The 19,948-nt window shown below is 51.2% G+C and overlaps 1 protein-coding gene across 1 annotated transcript in view; it reads right to left on the bottom strand.

Annotated features, from left to right (window-relative positions):
- Positions 1 to 3,217: 3,217 nt before the first annotated feature.
- The window catches only part of LOC138928622 (uncharacterized), a 46,165-nt gene continuing 29,434 nt past the window's right edge, over positions 3,218 to 19,948 (bottom strand). Inside the window, exon 2 of the mRNA XM_070285959.1 lies at positions 3,218 to 3,636. Within this exon, the coding sequence (XP_070142060.1) occupies positions 3,285 to 3,636 (352 nt within the window). The 3' untranslated portion in view covers positions 3,218 to 3,284. The remainder of the gene's footprint in view (positions 3,637 to 19,948) is intronic.

Raw genomic sequence — 19,948 nt, 5'->3', positions numbered from 1 at the left:
CACTGGCTCTCACAGACATGTTTTCCCGGCATTACATGGACGCAGTTTCGAGAATTATTTTTGCAATATTTTTCCGGAACTGAGACTTTGGCCGCGACTGTTATGAATTTGCTAAACGCACGCCCAAATGAAGGAGAGTGCTTGTCGTTATATGGGAGCAGAATGGTCACCTCACTAATGGCCCGCTGGAAGTCGCTCAGCGTTGAGCAGATTGCAGTATCCGTCACGTTGGCACATGCAGCTGGCATAGATACACGGTTGCGCCGTTTGGTTTTTACGACGGACATCAAAAGCCGAAATGAGCTGCATCAGGAACTCAAAGCCTTTTCGTTTGACGCCGGACAGAGACAGCATTCGAGTGACAACGTATCGGCACCAGAAGGAAAAAGAGACAGAGCTATGCCTCACATCACGTGTTACAACTGTGGCAAACCCGGCCATAAGAAGGCGGAATGTCGCTTTAACAAAGAGACAACTCATTTGGAGCAGCCCCGTAATAACCAACAATCTGGATATAGAGGAGCATCCGTGATCTGTTATAAATGTGGAAAATCTGGACATGTTTCTGCGGTATGCCCGGATCGTCAGGAGCGTCCACCGGTCACGACCAATACAATCAAAGATGTGAACATATGCACCGTACTCGACCCATAGGAACGTTGCTGCAGTTTGGTGAGTCGTTCCAATTTTACTTCGACTCCGTGTGTCCGCTCATCGAAGAGACTGTATCCACGAGATTATTAAAGAATAAACAACTGTTAAATGTTTTGATTTTTGAGCGTTCTTTTAAAGTCTTATTTTACGTAGTTTTACGTAGTTCATATCAAATACGACGCTCCGACTAGTTGAGAAATTTTAGGTAGGGGCATCGGCGTAACAATTACAGCGCACTTATGTTTAATGAAAAATAGGAAGAGGACCTTTTTAAGTGACCGTAATATGAGGAGATTGGTATAGACTTGAGGAATTAAATAATAATTATTGAGACGTATGCCTGAGAAGGGGATTACCACGGAATTTGGATGATGATGTGGTGATGAAGAGATCACGGAATTGGATGATGAAGGTGGTGATGAAGAGACCACGGAATTTGGATAATGATGTGGTGATGAAGAGATCACGGAATTGGATGATGAAGGTGGTGATGGAGAAACCACGGAATTGAATGATGAAGGTGGTGATAAAGGTGCCACAGATCAAGCCGGTGAGGGCTGTGATTTTGAAGTAGAATGAAGACGTGTCATGACACGTCCGAATAAGTTCCAGGTTTCAGAACTTTCTGTGCAGGTGGGTGCCCGAGTTATGTGGTTCGCCATTTGTTGCAGGAAGGCTGAAATTTTGGTAACGTTCGATGAATTGTTATTTGGCCGGCCTGTGGACTAAATTTCGAGCTATTTCAGATGGCCGGTTTGTCAGGATATAAGCTGTGGGCTAAACTAACTCAATAATTGGCTGGCCAGTTTATCTTGTGGATGACTGTGTGCTAGTGGTTGGCATGATGTTTGAAAACGAATGAATTGTTTGGACTTAAGTTGGTGGTAATCCGGATCTCATGGCATAAGTTGTTTAAAAGTAAGAAATAAGAAGTCTAAGAGAAAACTTTAAAATAGTTTGTTTGATTCTGATTCTGAAATGTGTAAGGAAGTTCGACGGCTGGGGTAAGTCTCAGTCACGTCCAAGGTCCTCTTTAACAGAAAAATTTGTAAAGATGTGGGACAAAGTGTTTTGACGCGCGGTAAACTGACGTGAGATGGTGGCTGTCAGTTACCGGGATACGAAGCCAGAGAAATGACTTGTCCGGCCTTTGCAATAAAGCGAAATAATCGTCGGAGCGCGTTTTGGGTCGGGCCCATAGCAATCGCTAGAAGGAGACCGAGAGAGGGGTCGATTTTGGGGACCACCGTTTCCTAGGGCAGAGTTTATGGCCTAAAATCTAGGCATTTTTGGGAAAATATTCTACGTGAGTCATGGCCAGCATGATCTTGGGTCGTTCCCTGCGAGCTGGACTCGATCTGAGCCGAAGATTTTATTTACGAGAGCTTTTCTTGAATTTATTTAAATTTTCCTCATGTTAAATTTCTCTGCATGTTATTTTCCAGTGTGGGCAGCGTACGGCCTCTCGAAAGTGGCGGTCAGTGATTAGATTTTCCGCGAGAGCAAAAATATATTTAAATAGAATTTTCTTAAAATTTTATTATTAAAGTTTGGAGTAAAATTTCTCCCAGTGTGGGCGAAACTCAGCCATTCCCCGCAAGAACCGAAATGTAAATACGTACGAGTTTATTTTTAATCAATTTCAGTTTTCATTGTCTCTTTTATTGAATCAAGTTGTGTTGTTTCCAGAATTTTCTTTTCGCCTTCGTGGGTTTTTATTTAATAAAGTTTGCAGGGATTTTAGGTTAGATTTTTGGGATCATTATTTCCTAGCCTACTCTAGCGAAAACCGCATCTTGGCCATCGAGAGATTTCTATTCACACATGTACCCGCTGGCCAAAATGCGATCCTCCCTATACACTCACCCGTCTCCGTATTTCCGCACACACACACGTTCGCCTGTGGCTGCTGCTTCCGCCACGTCCTCGCCTCCGTCCGTTTCCAGAAAGGTGCCTCCTTGGCCACCCAAATTCTCCGCAACTCCACTGGCTGCCGTCACTATCCCTGGTCACTTCGAGCACCACCTCCTGGCTGGTCTCGGGTTATAACATTGTCCTCGTTGGCCGCAGAAACTCCGTCGCGTAGAAACTCCCGTTGTGGTTACGTTGAAACTCCGTCGACTGCTCGCACGTCTATACGTTTTCGTCGCCTCCGCAAAAGTAAATCCAGACACGCGGCTTTGCCAAATTTTCGGCCGCGCTGGTAATTTTCCATTGCTCTTGCATTTCGGTGCATCAGCTTCCCTCTCGCTCTCTCCCGTTGGCGCGTGCCAATTTTCGGGGGTTGCTTTGCGCTCGATCGTATGCTCGCTCTCCGTTGCTCTCATACGGCGCTAACTCCGTGGCCACTTGTTCGTGGTGAATAACTCTCTCTGCTCTCCGAGTGTAGGTGTGTGTGTGTGTGTGTGCGGGATCTAGAGATGTGAGAACGGGGAACCAAAGATAACTACTAATTCTTGACTACGCTTAAATTCTGTACAACTAGAAGATGATTATAGTGCGAAACTTGGCTGCTTAAATATAAAGAGCTTATTTTACAAAAACAATAGAGAATGATTATATACAAAGCTTATGTTTACAAAGGGCGAAGTGATTAAAGTATTATACGAAATTATTTCCAAAAACTTAGTTTACAAAGCGAGAATAATTTGGGCGTTTGCCGGTTTGTTTTTGATTTCGCTGCTGGCTGCGGCGGCTCTCCATGAGCGTTGGCGGCAGTGGTTATTGCCGTCGGCTACTGTTGTTGTCGCTGCCGGCTCCTGACCGCCGTTGTTGTTGTTTTTGGGCGCTGCTGACGCTGTTGTTGTTCGCTGCTGACGCTGTTGATATTCGCTGCTGGCGCTGTTGATATTCTTCGGCTGACGTTGCCTCTGCTGTTGTTGTTGGCTGCTGATGCTGTTGTTGCTGTCGGCGGCTGGCGCGGTTGCCGTTGTAGTTGGCCGCCAGTATTTGTGGGAAGTCGAACGACTCCTCACAAATGATCTAAGAAAATGTAATGAAGAAAGAAGAAGAAATGTAATGAAGAAAGAAACTTGAATGAAGATAAGAGAATGAATTTGTAAAACCGTTATGTTATAGACTCACGAGGACGTGAGATATGTCAGGAAGGCCGTGTCACAGATTATTTTGTTAATTCAAATTATAACGATTTTTGTGGGTACACACTTGTTTAATTTATTATTGCTTCTCTGTTCTTTCGTGCGAGGCATACACTGTTTTGCCAACGTAGCCTGGGCGTGTGTATGAAAGAGACGGATATTGTTTTCTGAGAACTCACCACACCTACGTGTGTGTTGCAAGGTAAAAAGGAGTTGAAAATGAATGACACAGCGTTTTTGAGTGGCAAGCAGATTGGTTGAAGATTTGAGGAATCATGCCACGCGCCAGGAAACGTTACGCCGAAAGTCAAGTTGAGGACTCCGATGGTGAATCCTCGTCATATATATATAGGAAAAAAAAACTAATATATACATATGGGAAAATATATATATATGTCGCAGATTATTTTGTTAATTCAAATTATAACGATTTTTGTGGGTACACACTTGTTTAATTTATTATTGCTTCTCTGTTCTTTCGTGCGAGGCATACACTGTTTTGCCAACGTAGCCTGGGCGTGGGTATGAAAGAGACGGATATTGTTTTCTGAGATCTCACCACACCTGCGTGTGTGTTGCAAGGTAAAAAGGAGTTGAAAATGAATGACACAGCGTTTTTGAGTGGCAAGCAGATTGGTTGAAAAATTTGAGGAATCATGCCACGCGCCAGGAAACGTTTCGCAGAAAGTCCAGTTGAGGACTCCGATGCTGGATCGTCGTCATCAGAAGTGGGATTACCTCCGCGTCCAGCCAATGATGCAAATCTTCTAACAATTCTGGAGCTGCAAAACCGTAATTTCGCCGAGTTGATAAAAAAAGTACAGTGCTCTCTAAATGAACCAAAAGAGGCAAAAACCATTGTGCTGCCAAAGTTCAACCCTGATTGTGCAGGATCAGACTCGCTGTCCTGGTGTTCAACAGTCGACTACATATTGTCTGAAAACCAGCTCGTGGGGAGCGCTCTTGTAATGGCCCTCAGCAAATCATTGGAGGGCACCGCATCTCACTGGCTCTCGCAGACATGTTTTCCCGGCATTACATGGACGCAGTTTCGAGAATTATTTTTGCAATATTTTTCCGGAACTGAGACTTTGTCCGCGACTGTTATGAATTTGCTAAACGCACGCCCAAATGAAGGAGAGTGCTTGTCGTTATATGGGAGCAGAATGGTCACCTCACTAATGGCCCGCTGGAAGTCGCTCAGCGTTGAGCAGATTGCAGTATCCGTCACGTTGGCACATGCAGCTGGCATAGATACACGGTTGCGCCGTTTGGTTTTTACGACGGACATCAAAAGCCGAAATGAGCTGCATCAGGAACTCAAAGCCTTTTCGTTTGACGCCGGACAGAGACAGCATTCGAGTGACAACGTATCGGCACCAGAAGGAAAAAGAGACAGAGCTATGCCTCACATCACGTGTTACAAGTGTGGCAAACCCGGCCACAAGAAGGAGGAATGTCGCTTTAACAAAGAGACAACTCATTTGGAGCAGCCCCGTAATCAACAATCTGGATATAGAGGAGCATCCGTGATCTGTTATAAATGTGGAAAATCTGGACATGTTTCTGCGGTATGCCCGGATCGTCAGGAGCGTCCACCGGTCACGACCAATACAATCAAAGATGTGAACATATGCACCGTACTTGACCCATAGGAACGTTGCTGCAGTTTGGTGAGTCGTTCCAATTTTACTTCGACTCCGTGTGTCCGCTCATCGAAGAGACTGTATCCACGAGATTATTAAAGAATAAACAACTGTTAAATGTTTTGATTTTTGAGCGTTCTTTTAAAGTCTTATTTTACGTAGTTTTACGTAGTTCATATCAAATACGACGCTCCGATTAGTTGAGAAATTTTGAGTAGGGGCATCGGCGTAACAATTACATCAAGCGCACTTATGTTTAATGAAAAATAGGATGAGGACCTTTTTAAGTGACCGTAATATTAGGAGATTGGTATAGACTTGATTAATTAAATAATAATTATTGAGACGTATGCCTGAGAAGGGGATTACCACGGAATTTGGATGATGATGTGGTGATGAAGAGATCACGGAATTGGATGATGAAGGTGGTGATGAAGAGACCACGGAATTTGGATAATGATGTGGTGATGGAGAGACCACGGAATTGAATGATGAAGGTGGTGATAAAGGTGCCACAGATCAAGCCGGTGAGGGCTGTGATTTTGAAGTAGAATGAAGACACGCCCGAATAAGTTACAGGTTTCAGAACTTTCTGTGCAGGTGGGTGCCCGAGTTATGTGGTTCGCCATTTGTTGCAGGAAGGCTGAAATTTTGGTAACGTTCGATGAATTGTTATTTGGCCGGCCTGTGGACTAAATTGCGAGCTATTTCAGATGGCCGGTTTGTCAGGATATAAGCTGTGGGCTAAACTAACTCAATAATTGACTGGCCAGTTTATCTTGTGGATGACTGTGTGCTAGTGGTTGGCATGATGTTTGAAAACGAATGAATTGTTTGAACTTAAGTTAGTGGTAATCCGGATCTCATGGCATAAGTTGTTTAAAAGTAAGAAATAAGAAGTCTAAGAGAAAACTTTAAAATAGTTTGTTTGATTCTGATTCTGAAATGATCTAAGAAAATGTAATGAAGAAAGAAGAAGAAATGTAATGAAGAAAGAAACTTGAATGAAGATAAGAGAATGAATTTGTAAAACCGTTATGTTATAGACTCACGAGGACGTGAGATATGTCAGGAAGGCCGTGTCGCAGATTATTTTGTTAATTCAAATTATAACGATTTTTGTGGGTACACACTTGTTTAATTTATTATTGCTTCTCTGTTCTTTCGTGCGAGGCATACACTGTTTTGCCAACGTAGCCTGGGCGTGGGTATGAAAGAGACGGATATTGTTTTCTGAGATCTCACCACACCTGCGTGTGTGTTGCAAGGTAAAAAGGAGTTGAAAATGAATGACACAGCGTTTTTGAGTGGCAAGCAGATTGGTTGAAAAATTTGAGGAATCATGCCACGCGCCAGGAAACGTTTCGCAGAAAGTCCAGTTGAGGACTCCGATGCTGGATCGTCGTCATATATATCTATGGGGAGAATATTTGGCAACGGCGACGTTTTTTCACAGTGCAAATAGGTCGCGCCAATTCGGCGGCAGACGGCAGTGGCGAAGCATAATACAAAGAGAAATAGGCAATAAAATTTTCCACCCGCCACGCGGGATATTCCCGCCAAAAATTAGCTTCGCTGCACCGCTTGAAATTTGACGTCGTTGCCCGCGTCAACAGGGACGCTCTCTGCCCCTATCACTTAGCTTCGCTGCATCTCCGCCCGCGTCAACGCCGGCAGAGGGACGCTCTCTGCCGCTATCGTTCTGTCACTTTGCTGCGCCGCTGCTACCGTGGGCAGCAATAAATAAAGCTACACTGGGCAACAGAATTTAATCACCGACGAACTATCATAGTAATCACATCGCTCAAGTTTTTCGCCGTCGCAAAAATATTTTTTCTTTCGCACAACGCCAGGGACTAAGATCCTTCCGCCGTGGTCAATAACATCCTTCGAGGACACCTGAATTTTTTTTTGAAATTAATAATATTCTTCAAGGACAGTGCCTAGAAAATTCTTTCGCCGTCGCATTTAAAGACCTCAACGGAAAGAGCCTTTAATACAAAAAAAAAAAAAATAATAATAATACCACGGGTACCCAGAGGATCCTGCGTGATCCTGTAGTCGAGTTAAAAACTAAGCGGATCCTGCGCGATCTCAAAAACGCAGAAGCCTAGTACACACGCCGAAATAATCAAATAAAATAATTAAATAAAATAATTAAAGAAAAAAATAAATAATAAAATAAATAAAATCAAATAAAATAATTAAATAAAATAATTAAAGAAAAAAATAAATAATAAAATAAAATCAAATAAAATAATTAAAAAAAATAATTAAAGAAAAAAAATAAATAATAAAATAAATAAAATCAAATAAAATAATTAAATAAAAATAATAAAATAAAATACACTAAATAAATAATAAAATTATCGAAAATAAAATAAACTAATTGAAATAAAACGAAATCAAATAAAATAACTGAATAAAATAATAAAAATACTAAAATCAAATAAGTAATAAAATAAACACAATAAATAAAATCAAATAAAGTCAAGTAAAATAATTAAACATAATTAAATAAAATATAATAAAATAATTGAATAATTAAATAAAATAATTAAAATAATTAAAGAAAAAATAAATAGTTAAATAAAATAAAATAATAAATCAAAGAAAACAGAATAATTAAATTTCGATTGTTTACAAGGAGGCGATTATACTCGATTCCGTGACCCGTGCCATTCAAATTTATTCTCGGTCGCCGTATGCCTGATCATTTTCTTCGCAACGATGGGCGTCACATGGATTAGCTATCGTAAAAAGATGGAGCTGGAAGCCATTCTCGGCGAGTTCGGACTCGATCGAAGCGGCACTGTGGACGAGCAGCGTGCTCGACTCATCGCATTTTCACGACGAGCGGATAATTCCGAGGAAATCCAAGATCGACTCGAGGAACTGGAGCGCCGGTTCGGGAACGCACCCTCGGGCGAAATAAAGTCGCCTATACCCCTGGATCCGGCCCTCATATCACCAGAACCGACCACCTCGGCATCGTTGGTACCACCTTCGCTTTTCCTTCCGCGTAGTACTTCCCCGGCCACAGGGCGACGCCCGAAGGCGGAAGAACCTCCACGATCCGCGAGTCATCCTAGCGACGCCGGCCTGGGAGCCATCCTGATCGACAGGATGACGAAGTGGGGTCTTTCGTTCGACGGAAAGACGGATCCACTCGGGTTCATTGAGCACATCGAGGAGCGGGCCGATACTTGCCGGATCGACCGGAGATATCTGGCTCAAGCCCTGGTGGTGCTGCTGTCCGGCCGGGCTGAGAGTTGGTTCCGCACGAGCGGACTCCAGCAGGCCAGCTGGGTCGAGGTTCCCCGTGAATTTCTCGATTTTTTCCTGCCACCGCGGTACTATCAGCGACTGGAGGACGAGATCCGGACGCACCTGCAGCGGCCCAACGAGCCGTTCAAGGAATACTTAGTGGATCTTCGCTTGCAGATGCGCCGAGCTGGATTCTCTCCGGACCGAGAGCTGGAGCGCGTCTACGAAAACATGCTGCCGGAGTACCAGCTGTTCACCCGAAGACAGGATTTCCGCACCCTGGCGGAGCTGACCCACCTGGTAGTGGACTACGAGGTGACGCGCAGCCGGAATGGAGGCCAGGATCATTACTCTCCGAGCCCTCGACAGGAAGCTAGACTCAACTATGGGACGGAAGCCGGGCGGACGCCGCGCCGTGCCCCACCAGCAGCCCCATTGGGCAACCCTTTCAACGGAGGTACCAGCCGAAACGCGAACACGAGCCAGAGCACAGCCTCTCTCGTCACATCGGAGCCAGTCAACCTTCGCGACGCCTGCCGCAACTGCCGCCAACCGGGACACTTCTCGGCCGAGTGCCGGAACCCCCGCATCATTTTCTGCTGGGACTGCGGACGCAGAGGAACCCGGACTATCGATTGCTGTCGACGTGCAGCATCGGGAAACGGGAACGGGTCTCGAGTGACCGGGAATCACCCGGGGAACCCGTCCAACCCATGCAGCCAGTAGGAGGAACCCTCCACCAAAACCAGGGACGAATTCGTGCCGCCATCACCATGGAAGGGCGAGGATTCGTGGCCACCCTGGACACCGGAGCTACGCATAGCTTCATCAGCGAGGACCTAGCCCGAGAGCTAGGCAACGCAGACAACACGCGAGATATTCGCATCCAAGCCAAGTTGGCCGACGGGACATGCCGGGAACTAACTCGGGCCCTCGCCGCCAATATACATTTGGGCAGCAAACGCGCTCCAACCATCCGGCTAGTGATGAGCGAAATCCTTGACGACGTTCTCCTAGGATATTCCCGCCAAAAATTAGCTTCGCTGCACCGCTTGAAATTTGACGTCGTTGCCCGCGTCAACAGGGACGCTCTCTGCCCCTATCACTTAGCTTCGCTGCATCTCCGCCCGCGTCAACGCCGGCAGAGGGACGCTCTCTGCCGCTATCGTTCTGTCACTTTGCTGCGCCGCTGCTACCGTGGGCAGCAATAAATAAAGCTACACTGGGCAACAGAATTTAATCACCGACGAACTATCATAGTAATCACATCGCTCAAGTTTTTCGCCGTCGCAAAAATATTTTTTCTTTCGCACAACGCCAGGGACTAAGATCCTTCCGCCGTGGTCAATAACATCCTTCGAGGACACCTGAATTTTTTTTTGAAATTAATAATATTCTTCAAGGACAGTGCCTAGAAAATTCTTTCGCCGTCGCATTTAAAGACCTCAACGGAAAGAGCCTTTAATACAAAAAAAAAAAAAAATAATAATAATACCACGGGTACCCAGAGGATCCTGCGTGATCCTGTAGTCGAGTTAAAAACTAAGCGGATCCTGCGCGATCTCAAAAACGCAGAAGCCTAGTACACACGCCGAAATAATCAAATAAAATNNTTAAATAAAATAATTAAAGAAAAAAATAAATAATAAAATAAATAAAATCAAATAAAATAATTAAATAAAATAATTAAAGAAAAAAATAAATAATAAAATAAAATCAAATAAAATAATTAAAAATAATAATTAAAGAAGAAAAATAAATAATAAAATAAATAAAATCAAATAAAATAATTAAATATAATAAAATACACTAAATAAATAATAAAATTATCGAAAATAAAATAAACTAATTGAAATAAAACGAAATCAAATAAAATAACTGAATAAAATAATAAAAATACTAAAATCAAATAAGTAATAAAATAAACACAATAAATAAAATCAAATAAAGTCAAGTAAAATAATTAAACATAATTAAATAAAATATAATAAAATAATTGAATAATTAAATAAAATAATTAAAATAATTAAAGAAAAAATAAATAGTTAAATAAAATAAAATAATAAATCAAAGAAAACAGAATAATTAAATTTCGATTGTTTACAAGAAGGCGATTATACTCGATTCCGTGACCCGTGCCATTCAAATTTATTCTCGGTCGCCGTATGCCTGATCATTTTCTTCGCAACGATGGGCGTCACATGGATTAGCTATCGTAAAAAGATGGAGCTGGAAGCCATTCTCGGCTAGTTCGGACTCGATCGAAGCGGCACTGTGGACGAGCAGCGTGCTCGACTCATCGCATTTTCACGACGAGCGGATAATTCCGAGGAAATCCAAGATCGACTCGAGGAACTGGAGCGCCGGTTCGGGAACGCACCCTCGGGCGAAATAAAGTCGCCTATACCCCTGGATCCGGCCCTCATATCACCAGAACCGACCACCTCGGCATCGTTGGTACCACCTTCGCTTTTCCTTCCGCGTAGTACTTCCCCGGCCACAGGGCGACGCCCGAAGGCGGAAGAACCTCCACGATCCGCGAGTCATCCTAGCGACGCCGGCCTGGGAGCCATCCTGATCGACAGGATGACGAAGTGGGGTCTTTCGTTCGACGGAAAGACGGATCCACTCGGGTTCATTGAGCACATCGAGGAGCGGGCCGATACTTGCCGGATCGACCGGAGATATCTGGCTCAAGCCCTGGTGGTGCTGCTGTCCGGCCGGGCTGAGAGTTGGTTCCGCACGAGCGGACTCCAGCAGGCCAGCTGGGTCGAGGTTCCCCGTGAATTTCTCGATTTTTTCCTGCCACCGCGGTACTATCAGCGACTGGAGGACGAGATCCGGACGCACCTGCAGCGGCCCAACGAGCCGTTCAAGGAATACTTAGTGGATCTTCGCTTGCAGATGCGCCGAGCTGGATTCTCTCCGGACCGAGAGCTGGAGCGCGTCTACGAAAACATGCTGCCGGAGTACCAGCTGTTCACCCGAAGACAGGATTTCCGCACCCTGGCGGAGCTGACCCACCTGGTAGTGGACTACGAGGTGACGCGCAGCCGGAATGGAGGCCAGGATCATTACTCTCCGAGCCCTCGACAGGAAGCTAGACTCAACTATGGGACGGAAGCCGGGCGGACGCCGCGCCGTGCCCCACCAGCAGCCCCATTGGCAACCCTTTCAACGGAGGTACCAGCCGAAACGCGAACACGAGCCAGAGCACAGCCTCTCTCGTCACATCGGAGCCAGTCAACCTTCGCGACGCCTGCCGCAACTGCCGCCAACCGGGACACTTCTCGGCCGAGTGCCGGAACCCCCGCATCATTTTCTGCTGGGACTGCGGACGCAGAGGAACCCGGACTATCGATTGCTGTCGACGTGCAGCATCGGGAAACGGGAACGGGTCTCGAGTGACCGGGAATCACCCGGGGAACCCGTCCAACCCATGCAGCCAGTAGGAGGAACCCTCCACCAAAACCAGGGACGAATTCGTGCCGCCATCACCATGGAAGGGCGAGGATTCGTGGCCACCCTGGACACCGGAGCTACGCATAGCTTCATCAGCGAGGACCTAGCCCGAGAGCTAGGCAACGCAGACAACACGCGAGATATTCGCATCCAAGCCAAGTTGGCCGACGGGACATGCCGGGAACTAACTCGGGCCCTCGCCGCCAATATACATTTGGGCAGCAAACGCGCTCCAACCATCCGGCTAGTGATGAGCGAAATCCTTGACGACGTTCTCCTAGGCATGGATTTTCTTTGCAGGATCGGAGCCACCATGCAGTGCGGGGAACAGACCCTCAGCCTGATGCCCGACCAGTACACGGAGCCACCATGGGCTCAAGAACAAGCCAACGCAAGACGCCGGAGGGAAGAGACACGCTCTGTCCGCTTCGACGAGCCACGCTCTGTCCACCTTGAGGAGCCACACTCCAACCCTCACAGAGGGCCACGCCCTACGCCGCAGCCGAGAGAGCCACGCTCTCGACCCCGAAGCCCGCCGGCCGAGTCACACTCTGCCCGCCGGGAGCCAGCGACGACGGAGCCACGCTCCAGCCACAGGGAACCAGCAACGGTCAGAGAACCGCCGCAACCGGCGCCACGCGCCCGCCCTCGGGGCACTGCCCCCGAAACCAACCGGGAGACCGCCAGCACCACGCCTGCCGGAGAGGAGAGCACATCCTCCCGGAGGTTGGCAGTCATCCCGGGCATAGACCCGTCCACGATGGGGAACCAGCCGCCAAGTTGGAGCCATGTCTTGCCTGTGGCGGATGCCACCGCCGCGCAGCGAAATCCATTTCGCACCTCCATGAAGCGTGTCCGTTTCCAGGACCACGCCGAGGAAACGCCGGCGCAAGACTCGCCTCTCTGCGGAGTCTCGGTGAGTCACCCCGCTGGGGATCCAGATTCAGCCGAGGCGGAAGAGCTCGAGACCCACAGCTACCCAGAGCCCTGGGTAGAGGAATTCCTGGAGAAGGAGTTGGCCTTGTTCGAGAACCTTTCAGGGGTGTCCCACATAGCGGAGCACCCCATCATCATGCGCAGCGATCGGCCACTGAAGCAGCGATACTTCCCGAGGAACCCAGCCATGAGGGCCATCATCGACAAACAGATCGACGAGCTTCTTCGAGACGGGCGGATCGAGCCCTCGAAGAGTCCGCACAGCGCACCCATCGTGATTGCGGCGAAGAAAAACGGAGACGTACGCATGTGTGTTGACTACCGTCAACTCAACGAAAACTCGGTTCCCGATGCCTACCCGCTCCCGAGGAATCACCAGATTCTGGAAGGCCTCCGGAACGCCAAGTTCATCTCGACGCTGGACTTGAAAAATGGATACTGGCAGATACCAGTAGCCCCGGGCAGCCGAGAGTGTACGGTTTTCACCGTTCCCGGTAGAGAATTATTCCACTGGCGGGTGATGCCGTTCGGCCTGCATTCCGCCCCTGCAACGTTCCAACGCGCTTTGGATACAGTCATCGGGCCTGACATGGAGCCGCACGCATTCGCCTACCTGGACGATATCAGCGTCATAGGCTCGACCCTGGAGGAACACGTCGCCAACCTTCAAGAGGTCTTCCGACGCCTGCGCAACGCAAACTTGCGCCTGAATCGAGGGAAGTGCCACTTCTTCCAGCGCCACATCGTCTACATGGGACATGTGATCAACGAAGCGGGTATCCATACCGATCCGGACAAAGTTGCCGCGATCCGCGAGCTGAAGCCACCAACTTGCCTAATAGAACTCTGGAGATGCCTTGGGATTTCATCCTGGTATCGCCGCTTTGTGCCAAACTTCGCCGACGTGGTCGAACCCATGACCGCGTTGCTGAAGAAAGGCCAAAAGTGGGAGTGGACATCGAAGCAGGATCACGCTTTTTAGGAGCTGAAGGCGCTGCTAACGAAGGCACCGGTTTTGGCCTGTCCGGATTTGACAGAAGTTCGTTCTACAGACGGATGCCAGCGAGTACGGAATAGGAGCCGTATTGACGCAGACCATCGAGGGACAGGAGAGAGTTGTCGCTTATGCCAGCCGCCGGCTCAACCCGGCCGAGAGGAACTACTCCGTTACGGAGAAGGAGTGCCTCGCCATCGTCTGTCAATCCGGAAGATGCGATGCTACCTCGAGGGGTACCGTTTCGACGTGCTGACTGATCATCACTCGCTGAAATGGCTGAATTCGATCGATAACCCGACGGGCAGGATTGCACGCTGGGCTCTCGAGTTGCAGCAGTACCAGTACGACGTCCATTACCGGAAAGGGGCCTAAAATCTTTTGGCCGACGCCCTTTCTCGCCAACCGCTTCCTACCGCGCAGCAAGCACAGGTACAAGGAGTCAACTGCCGCTGGATCAAGAAGATGCTCCAGAAGATGCGGACAGAACCCGCCGAGTTCCCCGACTACAGGGAGGAGAACGGACAACTCTATCGCCGCATTGGTCTCCGGCCAGAAGAGGAGGAGTACACGCCATGGAAACTGTGCGTTGGGTCGGATTACCGCCAACGCGTCCTCGAGGAATGCCATGACCATCCAACCGCCGGACACTTGGGAATCCGGAAAACTAGTAATCGCGTGGCTCAGCGATACTACTGGCCGGGTTTATTCCGCGACGTCGCGCGCTTTGTTCGTCACTGTACGAGTTGCCAGAAGTTCAAGGTAAGCCAGGAGAAACCTGCGGGGAGGATGTTCACCCGTCAGGTCGACGAGCCATTCCAGGTTCTCTGCGCGGACTTCGTCGGACCGCTTCCACGATCGAAGCAAGGCAACACCATGCTGTTGGTGTTTCTAGATGCCTTCAGCAAGTGGGTGGAGTTGGTGCCACTACGGAAAGCCACTGGAGCACAGCTTGAACGCGCTTTTCGGGAACGGATCTTGAGCAGATTCGGAGTGCCGAGGACTTTCGTCTGCGACAACGGCACGCAGTTCACAGGTCGGTCTTTCCAGAACTTCTGCAAAACGCTGGTCATGGAGCTGCAGCACACGGCGCCGTATACGCCAAGGCAGAACCCGACGGAGAGAGCCAACAGGACGATCAAGACGATGATCGCCCAGTACCTGGATGGAGGCCCGCAGAATACATGGGACCAGTTGTTGCCAGAAATCTCCCTGGCCATCAACAACAGTGTCTCCGACACAACAGGATTTAGCCCAGCTTTCCTGACGCAGGGGCGAGAACCGAGGCTGCCACGGACTCTATACGGACTCTATACGACGAGCACCAGGACGAGGCACCCCAGAGGTGGCCCCAACGGACTGAAGCCAGCAGCTGAAGGACATCTTCCGAGTAGTGCGAGACAACGCCGAGCGCGCTACGGCTGATCAGGGCCAACACTACAATCTGCGCCGACGGTCTTGGAAGCCGTTTGTAGGATCTCTAGTGCTGGTGAGACGCCACGCACTCTCCAACGCTGCTGAATGAATCGCCGCCAAACTGGCCGCGAGATACGAGGGACCCTTCCGAGTGGCGAAGTTCCCTTCTCCAAACATCGTCCAGCTACACGTACCCGGCAGTCGCCGGCGCCGTACTGCGAGTTTGGGGCAACTGAAACCCTACCGACAGGGAGAAACAGATGACTACGCCGAAGGCGCGAGCGATGACAGCGACTACGAGGAGGACCACGCTGAGGACACGCACAACCCAAAGCAGTCAGACGCCCCCGACACAAGCCCTGGGAAGAACCACCCCACTCCACGCCACTTGCTGACAGGCGCGCCTGTCCAACGCTCCTACCCCCCTAGGGGGGAAACATGGGCCCTCTCTTTGGCAAAGAAAACTTAGAAATCGAGCAACTCTCGGTTGGGTAGGGTCCTTCGAAAGCGCCCCCTAACAACGCCGTCTCTTTTGCTCTTTTCTCTCCACAGATACATCGATCACCGCGCAGCACGAACGCACACGGTGCACCAGACTGCGGCAGAGCAACATCGCCAGCAACAGCAACAGAGCTGTTCTACAGTCGCGACCCACCGTCCACAGGCAACCGCCAGCGAGCACACGGCCGCATACTCGGGGAAGCCAGCCCCGAGCACAGCCGCATCACTACCAACCCGGACCAGCCATCTCGCCACGATGACAAGCACCGTCTCATCACCCCGGGAAGACGCCTGGATAGGGCTCGCCCTTGATGAGCTGCTGGATGGTCTCCAGATGGGGCATCGGCCCCAACCTCCACTCCTCGCGCCACTCCGTGTGGCCGGAGGACGCGGACAAATTTCGTCCGCGGAGCAGCTCGACGTCTCGCCGGATCACCGATTCGGCCCAATACGGGTGGACACCACCCCGCCACGACCACGGCCAACCGAGGCCGCCCACACGCCTGCCGACCAGGGCAAGCAGCCACTCGCAGATCAGGGGTCGCCGCCTTTGGTCCTGCTCCGCACGACCCGGCCTCCATCGACTCAGGCCACCCAAGGGCAAGGAGATAAATCATCACCACGGGAGGCACCACGAGCAGCCGGCCCGTCGACGCGTCCGCACACCGGCAGGGTCGCCACGACATCGACCGGCCACGTAACCCCATCTTCAAGGGCGGCGCCGCGAGCTGCCATCACTCCGGCACGCTCACGCACCGGCCCGACTGCAACAACGCCTGGGACACGCAAGTCCAGGCCATAGCACCGCTGGTCCCGTCAGGGGCTGCAGCGGCACCAGATCTAGACGGCGAGGTGGAAGCGGCGCTACGAGAGTGCCTAGGCGACCTTCCACCCGACGTGCTGGAGGAGATGGCCCACGGGGCAGAAGGTTTAGACATGGAGGACCTCTTCGGGGAGGCTCCCGACGAAGACGGAGTGGAGCTTCCGATGCGCCCCGCCTCCGACCCATCCGTCGACGAGCCACGGACCCCGTCACCTCAATTCCGGCCGGATTACGAGGTGATCTCCAGCGACGAGGGAGAGGCGGATGAGATCATCCAGATCTCCGACTCCGACGACGCCGAGCCAGATTTTAGACCGCCGGGCACCCCGCCGCCGGCGTATGAGGACATTTTCGGGCCGAGCCCGTACTCTACCAGACGCCCGATAACCTCCTGCGCGGCCTCATCACCGAGCCAATCACCGCCGACAACGTCACGCGGATACCACGCCACCGTCACTCCACGCCAGGCAGATGGGCCGTCGACAAGCCGACGTTTCGACTCGACGACCGACGAGGACTCCGCCGACGAGAGGACAGCCGTGGCCGTACCGAGCCGCCCCCCGCTACCAACACCCGGCGAATACGCCGCGGCAGTGGCTCGACGCAGGGCTGAAGACCTGAGCGACGAGCTGGGCTCGTCCTCCGCCGGGCCGGTCCGGCCAATCAATCCGGAGCCACGTTCGGCCAGGGACCGACCACCAACACCAGCACCGGCACGCCTAGGCCGCCGACGGAGCGCGCCCTGGGCGGACAGCCCCAGCGAATCCTCGTCCGAGGAGGAGTTGCCCCGCGACCGCCAAGGTCACACCCACTGGGTACCCATTCCCGATGGCTGGAGCACTCCCAACGGCACGCTACCCGCCGGGCTCATCATACGGATTCAGCAGCGACTCCTAGTAGCCAGACGAAGGGCCCGACGCTACCTGGAGGAGGAGCAGGGCCAGCTGTTCCGGGTACAGCTGAACCGGGACGACCACGTCCGGGTCTTCTTACACCCCACCCGGAAGTGAGAGGGGAGTGTGACGACTCGACTGGTCGCCACTAACATGTACATATATAAATCACTGTTTCCTAAATTAAGCTTAAACTACTTATGTAAATATTATACCTAAAATGAAGACTAGAATTAAGCACACACACACACACCACCCGGCAGGGCGGTATAACCCCCGTCGCAGAGCCAGGGAGAAATCCTTGGCCAGCGTGGGAGCCCGGCGCTGACCGACAAGCCGGCTATGGAAGAGGTAAACCCCGTCGTGGGCGGAACAGCACTGGCGGCGTCGCCATGTGCATCGAGGGAAGAGGAAGAGGCAGCGGCGTTCAGCAGGAGCAGCAAGCTCGCCCGATCGCCACAGCTGCACAAGACCCAAGGAGGGCAGAGCTCAGACTCTACGCCGCCCCCCAAGAGGTCACGAGACCCTGCAAGCCCGGCTGGTTCACCAAGAACTAAGAAATGCAAGGCGTTAGTAGAGCCAGCTTGCCAGCAGGATCTCCAGGAGATGGGAAAATTGCTGCATGAGGTTTCATTGAAGATGATGGACAAAACGACGCGTCACATCACCATGTCCTTGAGGGAGATGATTGCCAAGGTGAAGTCCCTTCACTCCAACATCCTTGTAGCAAACAGAACGGCCGCGGCAGGTGTCAGCGACAGGCAGGAGAGCCGGGTCGCGAATAACCTGTGCCGGAAATGCGCCCAGATCACCCAAAGCGCGGACAAGGAGCAGCAAACGGCGACCGCCTGGAAAAAGGAGGCATCGGTCAAAACCGAGCCGTGGAGAAGGCTAAGCCAGCCAGAGGCGCCGGGATTACCCGCACCGGTGCTGGCCCCGCCACTCCCTCGTCTAGCGCAGCAGAAAAATGCAAAGGCGCCCAAGAAGCCCCGTGCGAAGCCGCCAGCGGCTGTGCATGTTGCATCGGAGCAGCATAGGCCAGCCCGGAAGCCTGTGAGCCAGGAGAACCCCGAAAACGAATGGGAGGTCGTGGCGAGGAAGGCGAGAACAGCGCGCCGCACTCGGCCAGACGCTGTCATTGTCCACGCGAGCGGCAAGTCCTACAGCGAGGTGCTCGCAATGGTGACGAGGAGAGACGACAAGCAGCTGTCGGACCTGGGACGCTGTGTGTCAAAGGTTCGCCGAACCAACAACGGCAACCTGCTCCTGGAGGTGGCGAAGGGTAGCGCCGAGAGCGCCGCGACAATGAAGGAGAACATCGAGAAGGTGCTCGGAGATTCAGCGTCAGATGCCTAGAACCAGGGCATATTGCGATCCACTGCAAGGGCCCTGTGGACAGGAGCGGTTGCTGCATTAATTGCGGCGAGCCGGGACACAAGGCGGCCTCGTGCAACAAGGAGCCGTCATGCTTCATATGCGCTGCGGCTGGAAGGAAGGAGACGAGGCACAAGGCAGGCGCCAGGGGATGCCCAATCTCAGATAGTGGAAAGGGGAATCTTCGACCTCCATGCAGTTGATTCAACTCAATCTGAACCACTGCAGGGCAGCTCAGGATCTCCTGTCGCAGACGGTGCGAGAGCTTGGCTCGGAGGTGGCAGTCCTAAGCGAGCCCTACAGGGTTGGTAACAACCGCGACTGGGCCACTGACCTCTCTGGCAAAGCGGCCCTGTGGAGCTGCGGAGCGGATGCGCCGGAGATGCGCGACACCAAATCAGCGGAAGGGTTCGTTCGGGCGAACATTGGCGGAACCTGGCTATACAGCTGCTACTTGGCACCCAGCCTTTCACTGGAAGCGTTTGGCAGGGTACTGGATGAGCTGTGCAGCGACCTGCGTGGGAGGAGCAACGTGGTGGTCGGCGGAGACTTTAACGCCTGGGCCATGGAATGGGGGTCCTCTCGGACCAACGCCAGAGGTCGAGCGGTGCTGGAGACCTTCGCCTCCCTGGACGTAGTCCTTCTGAACGAAGGCTCCCGTCAGACCTTCAGCAGGGCTGGGGTGGGCTCGGTAATCGACCTCACCTATGTCAGCAGTACGCTGGCCAGCCGCGCCCGATGGAAGATCAGCGAGGCCTATACCGCCAGCGACCACGAGGCTTTCGAGTGCTCGATAGGCGCCGCGCATCGCACGAGTGGGTCCTTACTCCCGGATAGGAAGGCGTTCCGGCAAGACACCTTCAGGCCGCGGGATTTTGCAAATG

The sequence above is a fragment of the Drosophila kikkawai genome, chromosome 3L (assembly GCF_030179895.1).
Source record: "Drosophila kikkawai strain 14028-0561.14 chromosome 3L, DkikHiC1v2, whole genome shotgun sequence".
NCBI lineage: Eukaryota > Metazoa > Arthropoda > Insecta > Diptera > Drosophilidae > Drosophila > Drosophila kikkawai.
The sequence above is the reverse complement of the archived record's forward strand: the minus strand, read 5'-3'. Positions and strand labels throughout refer to the sequence as shown.